The following is a 13,575-nucleotide window of genomic DNA, read 5'->3' on the forward strand; positions in this document are numbered from 1 at the left end:
GCAGGCACTCATTGTAGGTCTAATTGTAGGTCTAGTCTGCGCAAAAGGCCATGTAGGTGGAGGCGTGTTCAGCAAACATGGTGTAGTTTACAGGTAGTACACAGTTCATACCAAGGAGAGAGTAGGGGTAGATAGTGCGGGTAGGTTGGGTTGGATTCCTAGCTGGGGTGACGAAGGGGAACAGCGTGGATGAATTCAGTACCCCTTTCCTATCCTCCAGCCAGCCTTCAGCTTCCTTCCCAAAACACACAAGAACCAGAAATATGCATCATAAAATTTTATTCCCGATGCGGGACAGATTCCTTCCATCCTCCAAAATCACATGCTGACCTGGAGAGAACTAAGAGATTCTCCTGCCATCTCTGGAAATGGAACACCTTGCAGTTCCCCAGACAACTTATCTCCCCCTTCTGAGGATAGCTGCTCCCCACTAATTAGTCCTCTGATCTACTCATCCCTTAAAAAAAAAAGAAAAAAAAAAGAGCACCTTCACTATTATAAAACCAGAAGCACAACATCTCAAGTGTGGATGGAGAGGTCCTGGGCTGGGACACCAGGTCAAGGATCACCAACGGAGGAGGAGAGAAGGAACATCACTGTTTTTGCTGCAGGGCCTCCTTTCTTGCCGCATCCTGCAGTAACTGCGTGTCCACCTCATCTGCTGGCAACTGCACATAGCGGACCACGGAGCCCCGGATGAAGCAGTTCTTCACTGATAACTAGACAAAGGTAGGCAACTGTGAAAATACCCTTCAAAATACCCTCTACCCACCCAGGGGCCTCCTGCTTTTAGAGGTGTTTCCTCTTTTCCACCATCTCCAACTTACCATATGAGGGTATTTCTCAGGGTCTGTGACACTGATGTCAGTTAGTTTGATGTTGAGATACTAAGAAAAGAAGATGAACACCATCATTAGCTCTAGAGACAGGATACAAGTACCCCACCCTTAAGCTCTCCCCTTCTCCTTCCCCAAAACCAGTTCTGGGCTCTTGCTCTGTCTCACCTGATCCACAGAATGGAGGGTTCCACAGATGCTGTTAGGGGCAGAGGGAAGGAAGAACCAAATTAATTTATACCAAAGTCAACATAGAGGTAACTTGAGAACTGAGATAAGAACATGGTTAGGGGAAGTCAAGGACTTGAGGAAGCCAGAATAGGTGCAACCAAAAAGAGGCATTCCTAAACCCTAAAGTGGGAAAGACAGTGCTTCCAGAGCAGTATTTTTTAGACGGTACAATCCACTCCTAAGAGTTACCATCTTGTATTTCTCCTATACATAGTTCATAATACTACGTACTCCTAATTTCTTCTATACATAATATTTGTAATTTTTACAGCTACTTTATAGTCTTTTAGTTACTTTACAAAGTAGTTGTTATCACCTAGGGACTCAGAGAAGGTGTGTAACTTGCACCAGTTTAGGACAAATAAATAAAGACCCAGTCCACATCTGTCTGACCCAGAACCACCAGCTATTTTCAAACATTTATTGCTTTGGAACCACATCCCATAGATAAAGCAGCTAGCATTCCTCTTGATTAAGGGACAAGAGAGGTTCTCCAGTCCTTGAGACCCTGAAATGTTAATGAGGAATGCTATCACAACACCAATGCTCTAAGCCCTGCTACTTCTTTTCTCTCCTAACTTCTTTAACTTGTTAGTGGCTTCAACTTTAAATCCCATGAATTATATTTCTCTCCCCTGCATATCCCATAAATCCCCACTGTTTACTGATGTCTAACATTTCTGTAATTCTCTTTCTAATTTGACTTCTACATACCAAGGTATTATTACTTTATACCTCAATCCAGGTCACCCTCCAACCTGTTCACCCTCACCCTGGTATCATCACCAGATTCTAAGTCCCTCTGAACTATGGTTCACTAACACTGATGTGTGCTCAGAAGTTTCATGAGTCCATGACAAAAGAGGAAACACAGGTTAGTATAGTACCGAGTGTGAATGTAGTGGGCTAAAAGTTCGTTTTCCCCCCTAAAAATAACTGTTTAATGAAGTTGTTTTATTAAAAGATTTTTACTTTTAGAAGGGAAGAAAAAACAGCGGGAAACGGACATGTGTGGTTGCCTCTCACATGCCCCCTACTGGGGACCTAGCCCGCAACCCAGGCATATGCCCTGAGAATCGAACCCATGACCCTTTGGTCCACAGGCCCTAATGAAGTTTTTTTAAAAATTGATTTTAGTGAGAGAAAACTATCTACTTGTTCCACTCATTTATTCATTCATTGGTTGATTCTCGTATGTGCTCTGAGAGGGATCAAACTCACAGCCTTGGTGTATAGGGACAATGCTTTAACCAACTGAACTACCTGGCCAGAGCTAAAAATAACTTCTTTAATTGTCCATCCTATTTTTTTGGTATTATTTTTTAAAGGTTATGTATTTACTTTTTTTTTGAGTGACAATTTAAAAAAAATATTTTATTTATTATTTATTTTTAGAGAGGGAAGGGAGGGAGAGAGAGAGAAACATTAATGTGTGGTTGCTGGGGGCCGTGGCCTGCAACCCAGGCATGTACCCTGACTGGGAATCAAACCTGCAATTCTTTGGTTCACAGCCCGTGCTCAATCCACTGAGCTATGCCAGCCAGGGCCTATTTACTTATTTTTTGAGAAAGGGGAAAGGAGGAAGAAAAGGAGAGAAACATCAATGTGCGAGAAACAGCAATCAGTTGCCTGTCTCACGCACCCCAACTGGGGACCTGGCTAGCACCCTAGGCATGTGCCCTGACTGGAAATCATACTGGCAACCTTTCAGGGTGCGGTCCAGTGCACAATCCACTGAGCCGCACCAGCCAGGGCATTGGTATTCATTTTTTAATGAAACTAACTAATTATAATAATTATTCTAATAGTTATTAAAATATAGTTTTAAAAAGTCTTTATCTTGCCAAAAATGAAGTTGGCAGCTCTCTGTCAGACCCCAATTTCTGTAAAATTCTAAGTCTTTAAAATCCAGTGTCTGAGACCTACTGCTTCAGTGGTTTCACTATATCCCTGGTGCTGAAAATCCTCTGATAGCCCCTTACCACCATCTGCAGCAGTGAAATAACTGTCAGGAATTGTACAAGGTGGTATTATTTGATTCAGTCCCATAAGAATAAATATTTGGCCCTAGCCAGTGTGGCTCAGTTGATTAGGTGTGGTCCCACAAGTGGCAGGGTTGCAGTTTTCATCCCCGGTCAGGGAACATGCCTAGTTTTTGGGTCCGGCCCTATCACGGGGTATATGAAAGGCAACCAATCAATGGTCTTCTCTCACATCAACGTTTCTCTCCTTTTCTTTCTCCCTCCCTTCCCCTCTCTCTAAACCCTCTCCCTCTAAAAGCAATGAAAAAACAATATGACCTTGGGTGAGGGTAAAAGAAAAAAAAGACATATTTGACACAGTAGTGGTCTGACAAGCCGAGAGAAAGAGCTCTTCTTCCAACCCAACAGACTACAGACTACCTTTGAATCTTCCAGTCTTTGCTTTAGGATCTAGAGATAAAACCTAACAACCCCCACTGCCGCACCTGCCTCCCCCCCCCCCCCACTTTGGCCATGTGGATAGACCAGGAAAGAGAAGAGAGAAAAATATAAGAAAACAAGTCATCTAGCAAGACTGGTTTTGGCTTCCATACTTATCTCTCTACAGCCCTAATCCATATGCCATCAATATAGATTATTGGCTCCATATAGATTATACGGAGCAAGCACCATATACACTGCCAGTGTCATAAATGAAATCTCTGACGTAAAAAGCAAGTCCCTCTCCTCACCATTCCCTGCCATGTCAATGTTTCTTCCCTTAATTATCTCTCAAAGAAAGGTGGAAGACATTGAAGAATACACCAATCAAACTTTCTAAAGGATAATCGGGTAACAGAGATCACTATTTTAAATGCATGTCTCATTTAAAGGATTTTCTTTTAAAGAATTGGAAACCACCTAAGTGTACAAAAGCAAGGTCTTGGTTAATAAAGATACCACACAGACATTAAGAATGTTAAAGATTATTGACATGAAAATATCCATAACATCTGTTAAGTGAAAAGTAAGTTCCACGACTACATGGTATGAAACTTAAAAAAAAAAAAAAAAAAAAGCCTAGCTGGTGTGGCTCAGTGTATTGTGCCAGCTTGAAAACCAAATGGTTGTCAGTTTGATTCCCAGTCAGGGCACATGCCTGGGTTGCAGGCCAGGTCCTCATTGGGGGCATGTGAGAAGCAACCGATTGATGTATCTCTCATACATCAATGTTTCTCTCCCTCTCTCTGAAAATAAATAAATAACATCTTTCAAAAAAAAAGAAAAGAAAAGAAAAGAAAAGAAAAACCCTGCCTGGGTAGCCCAGTTGGTTAAAGCCAAAATTGCAGATTTGATTCCCCGGTCAGAATCAACCAATGAATGCATAAAAAAGTGGAACAACAAACTGATGTTTTTCTCTCTCTCTCTCTAAAATCAATCAATAAAAAAAAATTTAAACAGCAAAGCAGAATTAGATTTCAATTCTGGCTGTGTCATTTTCTAGTTATGTAGACCAAGTTTTTTAACCTATCCAAGCTTCAATTTCCTTACATGTAAAATAGCAACAACACTGTATGTCACAAAGGAGTGTTATGAGAATAAAATGAGTTAATAATAGATGGACAGTATTCAGAATAGTGCCTAGTCAATAGGAGGCTCTCAAATGCTAGCTACTTTTCTTTCAGCACACATTTATTAAGCCCCTACTATATATGAGGCCTATGCAAGACATTAAGTAAAACAGTGAGCTTAAACATGGTCCTGACCATGTTGGCGGGACAAGCCATAAACAGTTTTCTCTGAAATCACAATCCGAGAAGCACCCACTAAGAAGAAAATAAGATCTCAGGACAGACCTTATGATATAATGATCTACTTGGCTAGAAAGACCAGGAAAAGTCTCTCCAAGGCTACAGCATGTAATCCAAGTTCTGAAAGATGATTAGGAGCTATTGATACGGTAGGTAGGGGATATAAAAGCAGTACAGACTGGTATACTGTTTATCTTCTACATTTTCTTTAACAAAAGGGAGATTAAGGCACGTATATGTACTATTCTGCAACAGCTTTCCACATCTATACATCACATTCCTGTGTGACAGCACACATTTCAGCACACATTCCTGTGTGACAGCTGTCTCATATGGAAGTACAAGTTAACCTACTCCTTATTGATAGCTATTTGTTTTCCATTTTTGGCTACAGCAAATAAGAGTACAAATATCGAGGACTTCTGGCCAAGATGGAGGCATAGGCAGACACACTGCGCCTCCTCGCACAACCAAAAGAAGGACAATAATTTTTTAAAAAGCCACCAGAACTGACAGAAAATTGAACTGTATGGAAGTCTGACAACCAAGGAGTTCAAGTAGGCACACTCGTCCAGACTCGTAGGAGGGGCGGAGGCCAGCGGCCATGCGGAGAGGACTAGTGGCAAGGCTGCAGCTGGCGGACCCAGTGAGGCAGTGGATTGTGGAACAAGCAGGCCCACATTCTCGTGCAGATAAACCAGGAGGAACACCTGGGGAACAGGATGGACTGTGCAACCCAGGGCCCCAGCTCAGGGAAATAAAGCCTCAAACCACTGATTGAAAACACCTGTGGGAGTTGAGGCGGCAGCGAGAGAAACCCCAGCCTCAGAGGAGAGTTCACTGGGGAGACCCACAGGGTCCTAGAACGTACACAAACCCATCCAATGGGAATCAGCAGCAGAGGGGCCCAATTTGCTTGTGGGAAGCTGGGAAAGCGACTAAAAACTGGCAGAGAGCGGAGCAAGCACCATTGTTCCCTCTTGGACCCGGCCCCCACATACAGCATCACAGCACAGTGACGTGAGTTGCTCCGCCCTGGTGAACACCTAAGCCTCCACCCCTCACTATGTAACAGGTGCATCAAGACAAAAAAAAAAAAGGTCCAAATGAAAGAACAGATCAAAGCTCCAGAAAAAATACAACTAAGCGACGAAGAGATCGCCAACCTATCAGATGCACAGTTGAAAATACTGTAATCAGGATGCTCACAGAATTGGTTGAATTTGGTCGTAAATTAGATTAAAAAATGAAGGCTATGCTAAGTGAAATAAAGGATAATGTACAGGGAACCAATAATGATGGAAAGGAAACTGGGACTCAAATCAATGGTGTGGAAAAGAAACATACTATCAGAAAAAAATGAAGAAACAAATTCAAAACAATGAGGAGAGGCTTAGGAACCTCCAGGACATCTTTAAACGTTGCAACATCCGAATTATAGGGGTACCAGAAGGAGAAGAGGAACAGCAACAAGTGGAAAACTTAGTTGAACAAATAATAAAAGAGAACTTCCCCAATCTGGCAAAGGAAACACTTCCAGGAAGTCCAGGAAGCTCAGAAAGTCCCAAAGAAGTTGGACCCAAGGTGGAACACACCAAGACACATCATAATTACATTAGCCAAGGTAAAAATGAAGGAGAGAATCCTAGAAGCAGCAAGAGATAAGGAGACAGTAACCTACAAAGGAGTTCCCATAAGACTGTCAGCTGATTTCTCAAAAGAGACCTTACAGGCAAGAAAGGGCTGAAAAGAAGTATTCCAAGTTATGAAAGGCAAGGACCTACATCCAAGACTGTTCTATCCAGCAAAGCTTTCATTTAGAATGGAAGGGCAGATAAAGTGCTTCTCAGATAAGGTCAAGTTAAAGGAGTCCATCATCACCAAGCCCTTATTATATGAAATGTTAATGGGATTTATCTAAGAAAAAGAAGATAAAAAAACATGTATAGTAAAAGGACAGCAAACTCACAACTATTAACCACACCTAAAACAAAAAAGCAAACTAAGCAAACAACTAGAACAGGAACAGAACCACAGAAATGGAGATCACATGGAGGGTTAGCAACAGCGGAGTGGGAGGAGGAGAGAGGGGGAAAAGGTACAGACAATAAGTAGCATAGATGGTAGGTAGAAAATAGACCGGGGGAGGGTAAGAATAGTATAGAAAATGTAGAAGCCAAAGAATGTATATGTACGACCCATAGACATGAACTAAAAGGGGGGGGGGGTGTGGGTGGGAGAGGGTGTACAGGGCAGAGGGGAGTGAAGGGGGGGAAGGGGAAAACTGTAATAGCATAGTCAATAAAATATATTTTTAGAAAAGTACAAATATCTCTGTACATACATCTTTACTTGTGGAACTGATTCTTTCATTTCTAGAAGTTGAGTCGAAAGAGTATAGAATTTAATCAGGAAAAAACAAAACTATATTTTGTAAAAACTGTTGATGCTTCTACACTCTTGACCTTTCTGTACTTACGCTTTATATACTTAGTTCTTTGTATTGTTTTTCAATACAAGAAACAACACCTTGCTAATCTGTTAGCTTAAGGCACTAGTCATGTATTTCATCTTCTGTATCTCTCATCTTGGCCAGATTTCAAACAATACTTGTCCAGTTAAAGAGGTTCCAGGGCCCTGGGCACATCCATCCCCTAAAGACTTGTTGGAACAGGTACCTACCTCAGGTCATTCTTGAGTTCCACCACCACATCCTTGCCGACAAGGGACTTGAAAAAAGAGTAGAAGAGCTATTGGGCGAGAGAAGGAAAACCATTATATGGGAAGAGACATGGTACGGAGGAATGACCTTCTGCCACTGTTACCAAATAGTGGTATTGGGATCCTCACATCTGTGGCAAGTCTCAAAACTTCATTCAGACAGATGAACAGCTGGACCGAAAGATTCTGCACACTTCATTGAGCACCTGACATAAAGACCCGGAGACAGCCTCTGTCCTGCACCCCTCGGGCTCTCCGGGCTCGGCTCTCAATCCACCACCTGCTCTCCTGGGGTCCCTGCCCACTTCCCCTAGGGAACTGCAGAATGTACCCCGGATCAAACTGCCGAAGCCCGGTCTCCATCAGAGAAATGCTCCTTGAGGTCTGGCTTTTTCCTCTGCTGCTGTCCCTGCGACTCTCCCTCATTTTTTTTAAACAAAATTTTCTTTTATAAGAGGAAAAAACAAGATCACGTGCCCCAGACTCCTCAAAGAATTTGAGGCGCAGGAACTAGTGCCCCCAGAGCCCAACTCCAGCGCAGACCGACGTAGCAGGGACCGATACTCCGACTCCCACAGTCCAACCCGTCCCCGCTCCCGAAGGGCACCCCCTTGTGACTTCACGATACCTACCATGGTGCTTACGCAGCGGGCTGCCGGCCGGACCAGGAAGGCGAGGGCCTGATGCCTCGGGCCAGAGACCGGGCGCAAACGAGAGCCCACGCGTGGGGCGGAGTGGGAAACGTCACGCGAAGTCCGCCGTACTGAAAGAGAGCGCACGGCGGGCCCGGTGCTCGCGAGAGCGGGCCGGCTAGAGCAAAGGGCACGCTAAAGCCGGGGAAGGGAAGTGGCTTCCGCTTCCCCTAATTCCTTCTCCAGCGGCAGGATCCACCGCGCAGGCGCGGCCTCAGCTGTAGCGTGAGGGTCGGGGGAAACTCGTAGCCTCTCTGGAGCTTTTTCTTTTCTGAGGCAGTGCAATCTGCGGCAGGATTTGCTCGCTCCCTGAAGGCACTTCCTATTGAAAACTGTTAGGAAGTTTGTGAAACCTTGAGATTTGTACACTTTTCTATATATGTTACACTTCTTTAAAGTTTAAAAAAAAATTCATGTTGAGTCCTTATGATGAGGAGCCTGAACAAATCTTAATTTCATCCAAAGTTTTCTTCCATATTTCATCCAAAGTTCTTTTCCAAATATTTCTCCCAAAGACCCAACCTCAGGCCACATTTCTTACACACTTTTGCCTAGGGTTGTGAAGGAATGAGTAAAACTTACACTGGCGGGATGATGGAAATAGCCATTCTGATAGGGCAAGGGTCTCAAGGTCTGGACATTTCTACATGTTATTTCTTGCTAAATGTTAAAATGTGCAGTATTTTTCAGATAGACCAGTAAACAGCATAAGCTGACAGGAAACTCAGCCTGATAAATGAGCCCAACTGCAAAGAAGAAATTAACATGTACCGGACCAAATAGTGTACAAAAAATAGTGACTAAGTGTTCTTTAAGGAGGCAGAGCTTTGGATATCAATTCCTGCTCCTTTACTTGCTGCGAGTAAATATAACTACTTTGTGGCAACCATATCTCCTTATTGAATAAAGTACCTCACACTGTGAACCCCTTGAGTTTGGTAACATAATATTTCATATTCAAATATACCCCCTTAAATAAAAAGGTTTACCAATGCAGTTGTATTTCTATACTCGTGTCCCCAAGACTTTTATAAATGTGTTATGACGAAATAGGTGAAAATATTTTTTCAAGGAATAAGGCCATACTAAAATCCTCCATTTCTCATCTTGCACAAAAGTACCCATTTGTCAGGAGTTTGTTGTAGAAATGTTTTCTGCATGTAAAAGACGTAATAATGGACTCTTGAGTGCACACACGCTGGATTTAGATCCCACCTGTAGGTAACATCAAGGAGATGTGTGCCTCTTAGCTGAACCCTAAGCATCTAAACCAGTCTGTCATAGAACATAAGCAGTAATTATAGTTAGCACCGGCTCTAGCTGGCACTGGAAGTGCCTGATGACCAAGTAATTTTCCTGCTTGGAACAATTAGCACATGAAAACTCAAATACTTTGCCCTTTCCAGCTTAATCCTTCACAGTTAGCTCACAATCAGACCATACACGCTCTCTCCATGAACCTTCCTTTTCCTTTCTTTTCAAGACACACAGTCTAAAGATACCAGAAGAAATTTGCTTAAGAACAAATTTACTGAGTCACAACCATCCACACCAGAAGGAGGAGGTTGGGGAGGCTAGAAATAAATAACAGACATTCAAATTCATCAAATGGTTCAGAGAGGAGCCAAATTTTCCTAAAAGTCTCATTCCAGGGTCAGAAACAGGACATCGGAGTGTGAAAAGATGGCATATAAGACTCTTCCCTTAGAATCTCAAAACGATGGTAACTGATGTTCAGGTCCAGTCAACTCAAGAATCATAATAATGTTTGAAAATGAAGGGAACAGATTCCCCTTAGAGGCACCCTAGAACCCTCCAGCTCCAGATAAGATTAATCTACTTCTTCAATGGTGGGGCCAGTGGCAGCCCTTCCAGGCGAGTACCCTGTTCCACAGGCAGGCCCAGTGCATCCTCCCTGGTAGAGTTTTGTAATGACTGGATTACACACTTGCTCCAAATCCTTTCTCTTATGATCGAACTCATCCTTCTCCGCCAGTTGATTTGCCTCCAGCCACGAAAGGGCCTCATTGCATTTATCCAGTATTTTCTTTTTATCAGACTCACTAATTTTACCCTTCAAGCCTTCATCACTCACAGCACTCTTCATGTTAAAGGCATAGGATTCTAAGGCATTTTTTGCAGCAATTTTTTCTCTCTGAACCTCATCTTCAGCTTTATATTTCTCAGCATCCAGAACCATGCGCTCAATGTCCTCCTTGCTCAGGCGGCCCTTGTCGTTGGTGATGGTGATCTTGTTGGCCTTGCCTGTGCTTTTGTCCATGGCTGTTACATTGAGAATACCATTGGCATCAATGTCAAAAGTCACTTCAATTTGAGGAACTCCTCTGGGTGCAGGAGGGATTCCAGTTAAGTCAAAGCGCCCCAGCAGGTTGTTGTCGCGCGTCATGGCCCTCTCGCCCTCGTACACCTGGATCAGCACCCCTGGCTGGTTGTCCGAGTAGGTGGTGAAGATCTGCGTCTGCTTGGTGGGGATGGTGGAGTTGCGCTTGATCAGTGCAGTCATCACGCCCCCAGCTGTCTCCAGGCCCAGTGACAGGGGAGCCACGTCCAGTAGCAGCAGGTCCTGTACCTTTTCAGACTTGTCCCCCATCAGGATGGCTGCCTGCACCGCTGCCCCATAGGCCACCGCCTCATCAGGGTTGATGCTCTTGTTGAGATCACGGCCATTGAAGTAGTCCTGCAGCAGCCTCTGAACCTTAGGAATACGGGTAGAGCCCCCTACTAAAACAATGTCATGGATTTTAGCCTTATCCATCTTGGCATCCCGAAGGGCCTTCTCCACAGGCTCCAGGGTGCCCCTAAAGAGGTCTGCACACAACTCTTCAAACCGGGCTCTAGTAATGGACGTGTAGAAGTCGATGCCTTCATACAGTGAATCAATTTCCAAGTTAGCCTGGGTGCTGGACGACAGGGTCCTCTTGGCCCTCTCACAGGCGGTGCGCAGCCGCCTCACCGCTCGCTTGTTCTGGCTGATGTCCTTCTTGTGCTTCCGCTTGAACTCCTCCACGAAGTGGTTCACTAGCCTGTTGTCAAAGTCCTCCCCTCCCAGGTGGGTGTCGCCGGCCGTGGCCTTCACCTCGAAGATGCCATCGTCGATGGTCAGGATGGACACATCAAATGTGCCTCCACCCAGATCAAAGATCAGGACATGTCGCTCTCCCTGACCTGCTTTATCTAAGCCATAGGCAATGGCAGCAGCTGTGGGTTCATTGATAATTCTTAGCACATTGAGACCTGCAATCACACCTGCATCCTTGGTGGCCTGGCGTTGAGAGTCATTGAAATAGGCTGGTACAGTGATCACAGCATTGGTGACAGGGTGGCCCAAAAAAGCCTCAGCAGTCTCCTTCATCTTAGTCAGCACCATGGAAGAAATTTCCTCAGGGTAGAAAGCCTTTTTCTCCCCTTTATAGGACACCAATACCTTGGGCTTGCTTCCTTCATTGATTACTTGAAAAGGCCAAAGTTTCATATCTGATTGCACTACAGGGTCATTAAATTTTCTGCCGATTAGACGTTTGGCATCAAAGACAGTATTCTGAGGATTCATGGCTACCTGGTTCTTGGCTGCATCCCCGATGAGTCTCTCGGTGTCGGTGAAGGCCACGTAGCTGGGGGTGGTGCGATTGCCCTGGTCGTTGGCAATGATCTCCACCTTGCCATGTTGGAACACCCCCACGCACGAGTAGGTGGTGCCCAGGTCAATGCCAATGGCGGTTCCCTTAGCAGTAGCCATGGTTTTCTGAGGCCTGTTGGGAAAAAATGCAACAAAGTCTTGACAGAGTACTTCTTTATTCTACTTATTTATTTATTATTTTTAATGTAGTAAAATACACATAACATGAAATTTACCACCTTAACCATTTTTCACATTGTCTAACCAACTTCCAGAACTCTTAATCTTGCAAAACTGCAATTATTTGTGTATTAAACAACTCAACATTCCCTACTCCCACTGGCCCCTGGAAACCACCACTTGCTGTCTTTATGAAGTTGACTATTCTAGATAGCTCATACTAGTGGAATTATACAATATTTATCTTTCTGTGGCTTATTTCACTTAGCATAATAACAAAGTTCATCTGTGTCCATCCCATGTCCCATGGGCCTCATGTGGCCCAGGATAGCTTTGAATGAGGCTGAACACAAAATCGTACATTTACTTAAAATCTTTTTTTTGCTCATCAGTTTTTGTTAGTGTTTGTGTATTGAATGTGTGGCCCAAGACAATTCTTCCAGTGTGGCCCAAAGACATCAAAAGGTTGGACACCCCTGAATTCTATGTTATAATATCATGGATCTGATTTTCCTTCCTTTTTAAGATTTAATAATATTCCATTGTGTACCCACATTTTACTCACTTATTCCCTCTGAGGACTGCTTCTGCCTCAGGGCTATTGTGAATAACGCCGTCATGAACTCTGTGTACAACAATGTTTTTGGTGTACAAATAACTCGTCCAGACAATGCTTCCATGCTTTTTGGACAAGGTAGACAAACACATTCCTAGCCAACTGGAAATAGGAAGGCAGTGGGTGTAATTGTTTTTAATTTCTCACAAGTCCTCACTCAAGTGTCCTGTCCTATGTCTCTGATATATAGGACTGTTCATATGGAAAGTAATGCAATTATTAGCCCTGGCTGGTGTAGCTCAGTGGATTGAGCGTGGGCTGGGAACCAAAGTGTCCCAGGTTCGATTCCCAGCCAGGGTACATTCCTGGGTTGCAGGCCATAACCCCCGGCAACCGCACATTGATGTCTCTCTCTGTCTGTCTGTCTGTCTGTCTCTCTCTCTCCCTTCCTCCCTCCCTTCCCTCTCTAAAAATAAATAAAATCTTTATCAAAATAATAAAATCTTAAAAAAATGAATCAATCTTAGAAAAAAAACAAGGATAAAAAAAAGAAAGTAATGCAATTATTAATAAATAGTGCAAGAATAAACTTTCACTTACAATTATAAACCTGCTTTTGCCCCAACATATATTTATTCTGAGATTGTATCCATCTCCGCTGAACTGAGATTATTTTACCTTTTGATCTCTGCATGAGACATTAATTGCCACATTTGGGTTTAGCTGCATTCCTGGGCTCCACTCCTGCATTCTACTAGGGACTTGTGGGAGTAAATCTGGGCCTCTAGGATCCCACTGCAGTGGGTTTTCTAGTTTCCTCAGGTGAGGTGGTGTGGTCCAGGTAGCATCTTTTTCTAATCTTTTTTTAAATATTATTTTTTAGAGAGAGGGGAAGGGAGGGAGAAAAAGAGGGAGAGAAACTTGGGTGTGTGACATTCAGTGATCAGCTG

The 13,575-nt window shown here is 43.6% G+C and overlaps 2 protein-coding genes across 2 annotated transcripts; both read right to left on the bottom strand.

Annotated features, from left to right (window-relative positions):
* Positions 1–264: 264 nt before the first annotated feature.
* LSM2 (LSM2 homolog, U6 small nuclear RNA and mRNA degradation associated) lies at positions 265–8,439 on the bottom strand. The gene is made up of 5 exons (XM_028509774.2): positions 8,193–8,439; positions 7,522–7,589; positions 1,005–1,035; positions 828–887; positions 265–719 (listed from the first exon to the last, which is right to left on the bottom strand). Exons 1-5 carry the CDS (start codon positions 8,193–8,195, stop codon positions 594–596), a joined length of 288 nt encoding a protein of 95 aa, XP_028365575.1. The 5' UTR covers positions 8,196–8,439; the 3' UTR covers positions 265–593.
* Positions 8,440–9,768: 1,329 nt separating this feature from the next.
* LOC114495179 (heat shock 70 kDa protein 1-like) lies at positions 9,769–12,022 on the bottom strand. Its single transcript, XM_028510353.2, has one exon. The coding sequence runs from the start codon at positions 12,007–12,009 to the stop codon at positions 10,084–10,086; it is 1,926 nt and encodes a 641-aa protein (XP_028366154.1). The 5' UTR covers positions 12,010–12,022; the 3' UTR covers positions 9,769–10,083.
* Positions 12,023–13,575: the final 1,553 nt, after the last annotated feature.

The sequence above is a fragment of the Phyllostomus discolor genome, chromosome 4, assembly GCF_004126475.2.
Source record: "Phyllostomus discolor isolate MPI-MPIP mPhyDis1 chromosome 4, mPhyDis1.pri.v3, whole genome shotgun sequence".
NCBI classification, from domain to species: Eukaryota; Metazoa; Chordata; class Mammalia; order Chiroptera; family Phyllostomidae; genus Phyllostomus; species Phyllostomus discolor.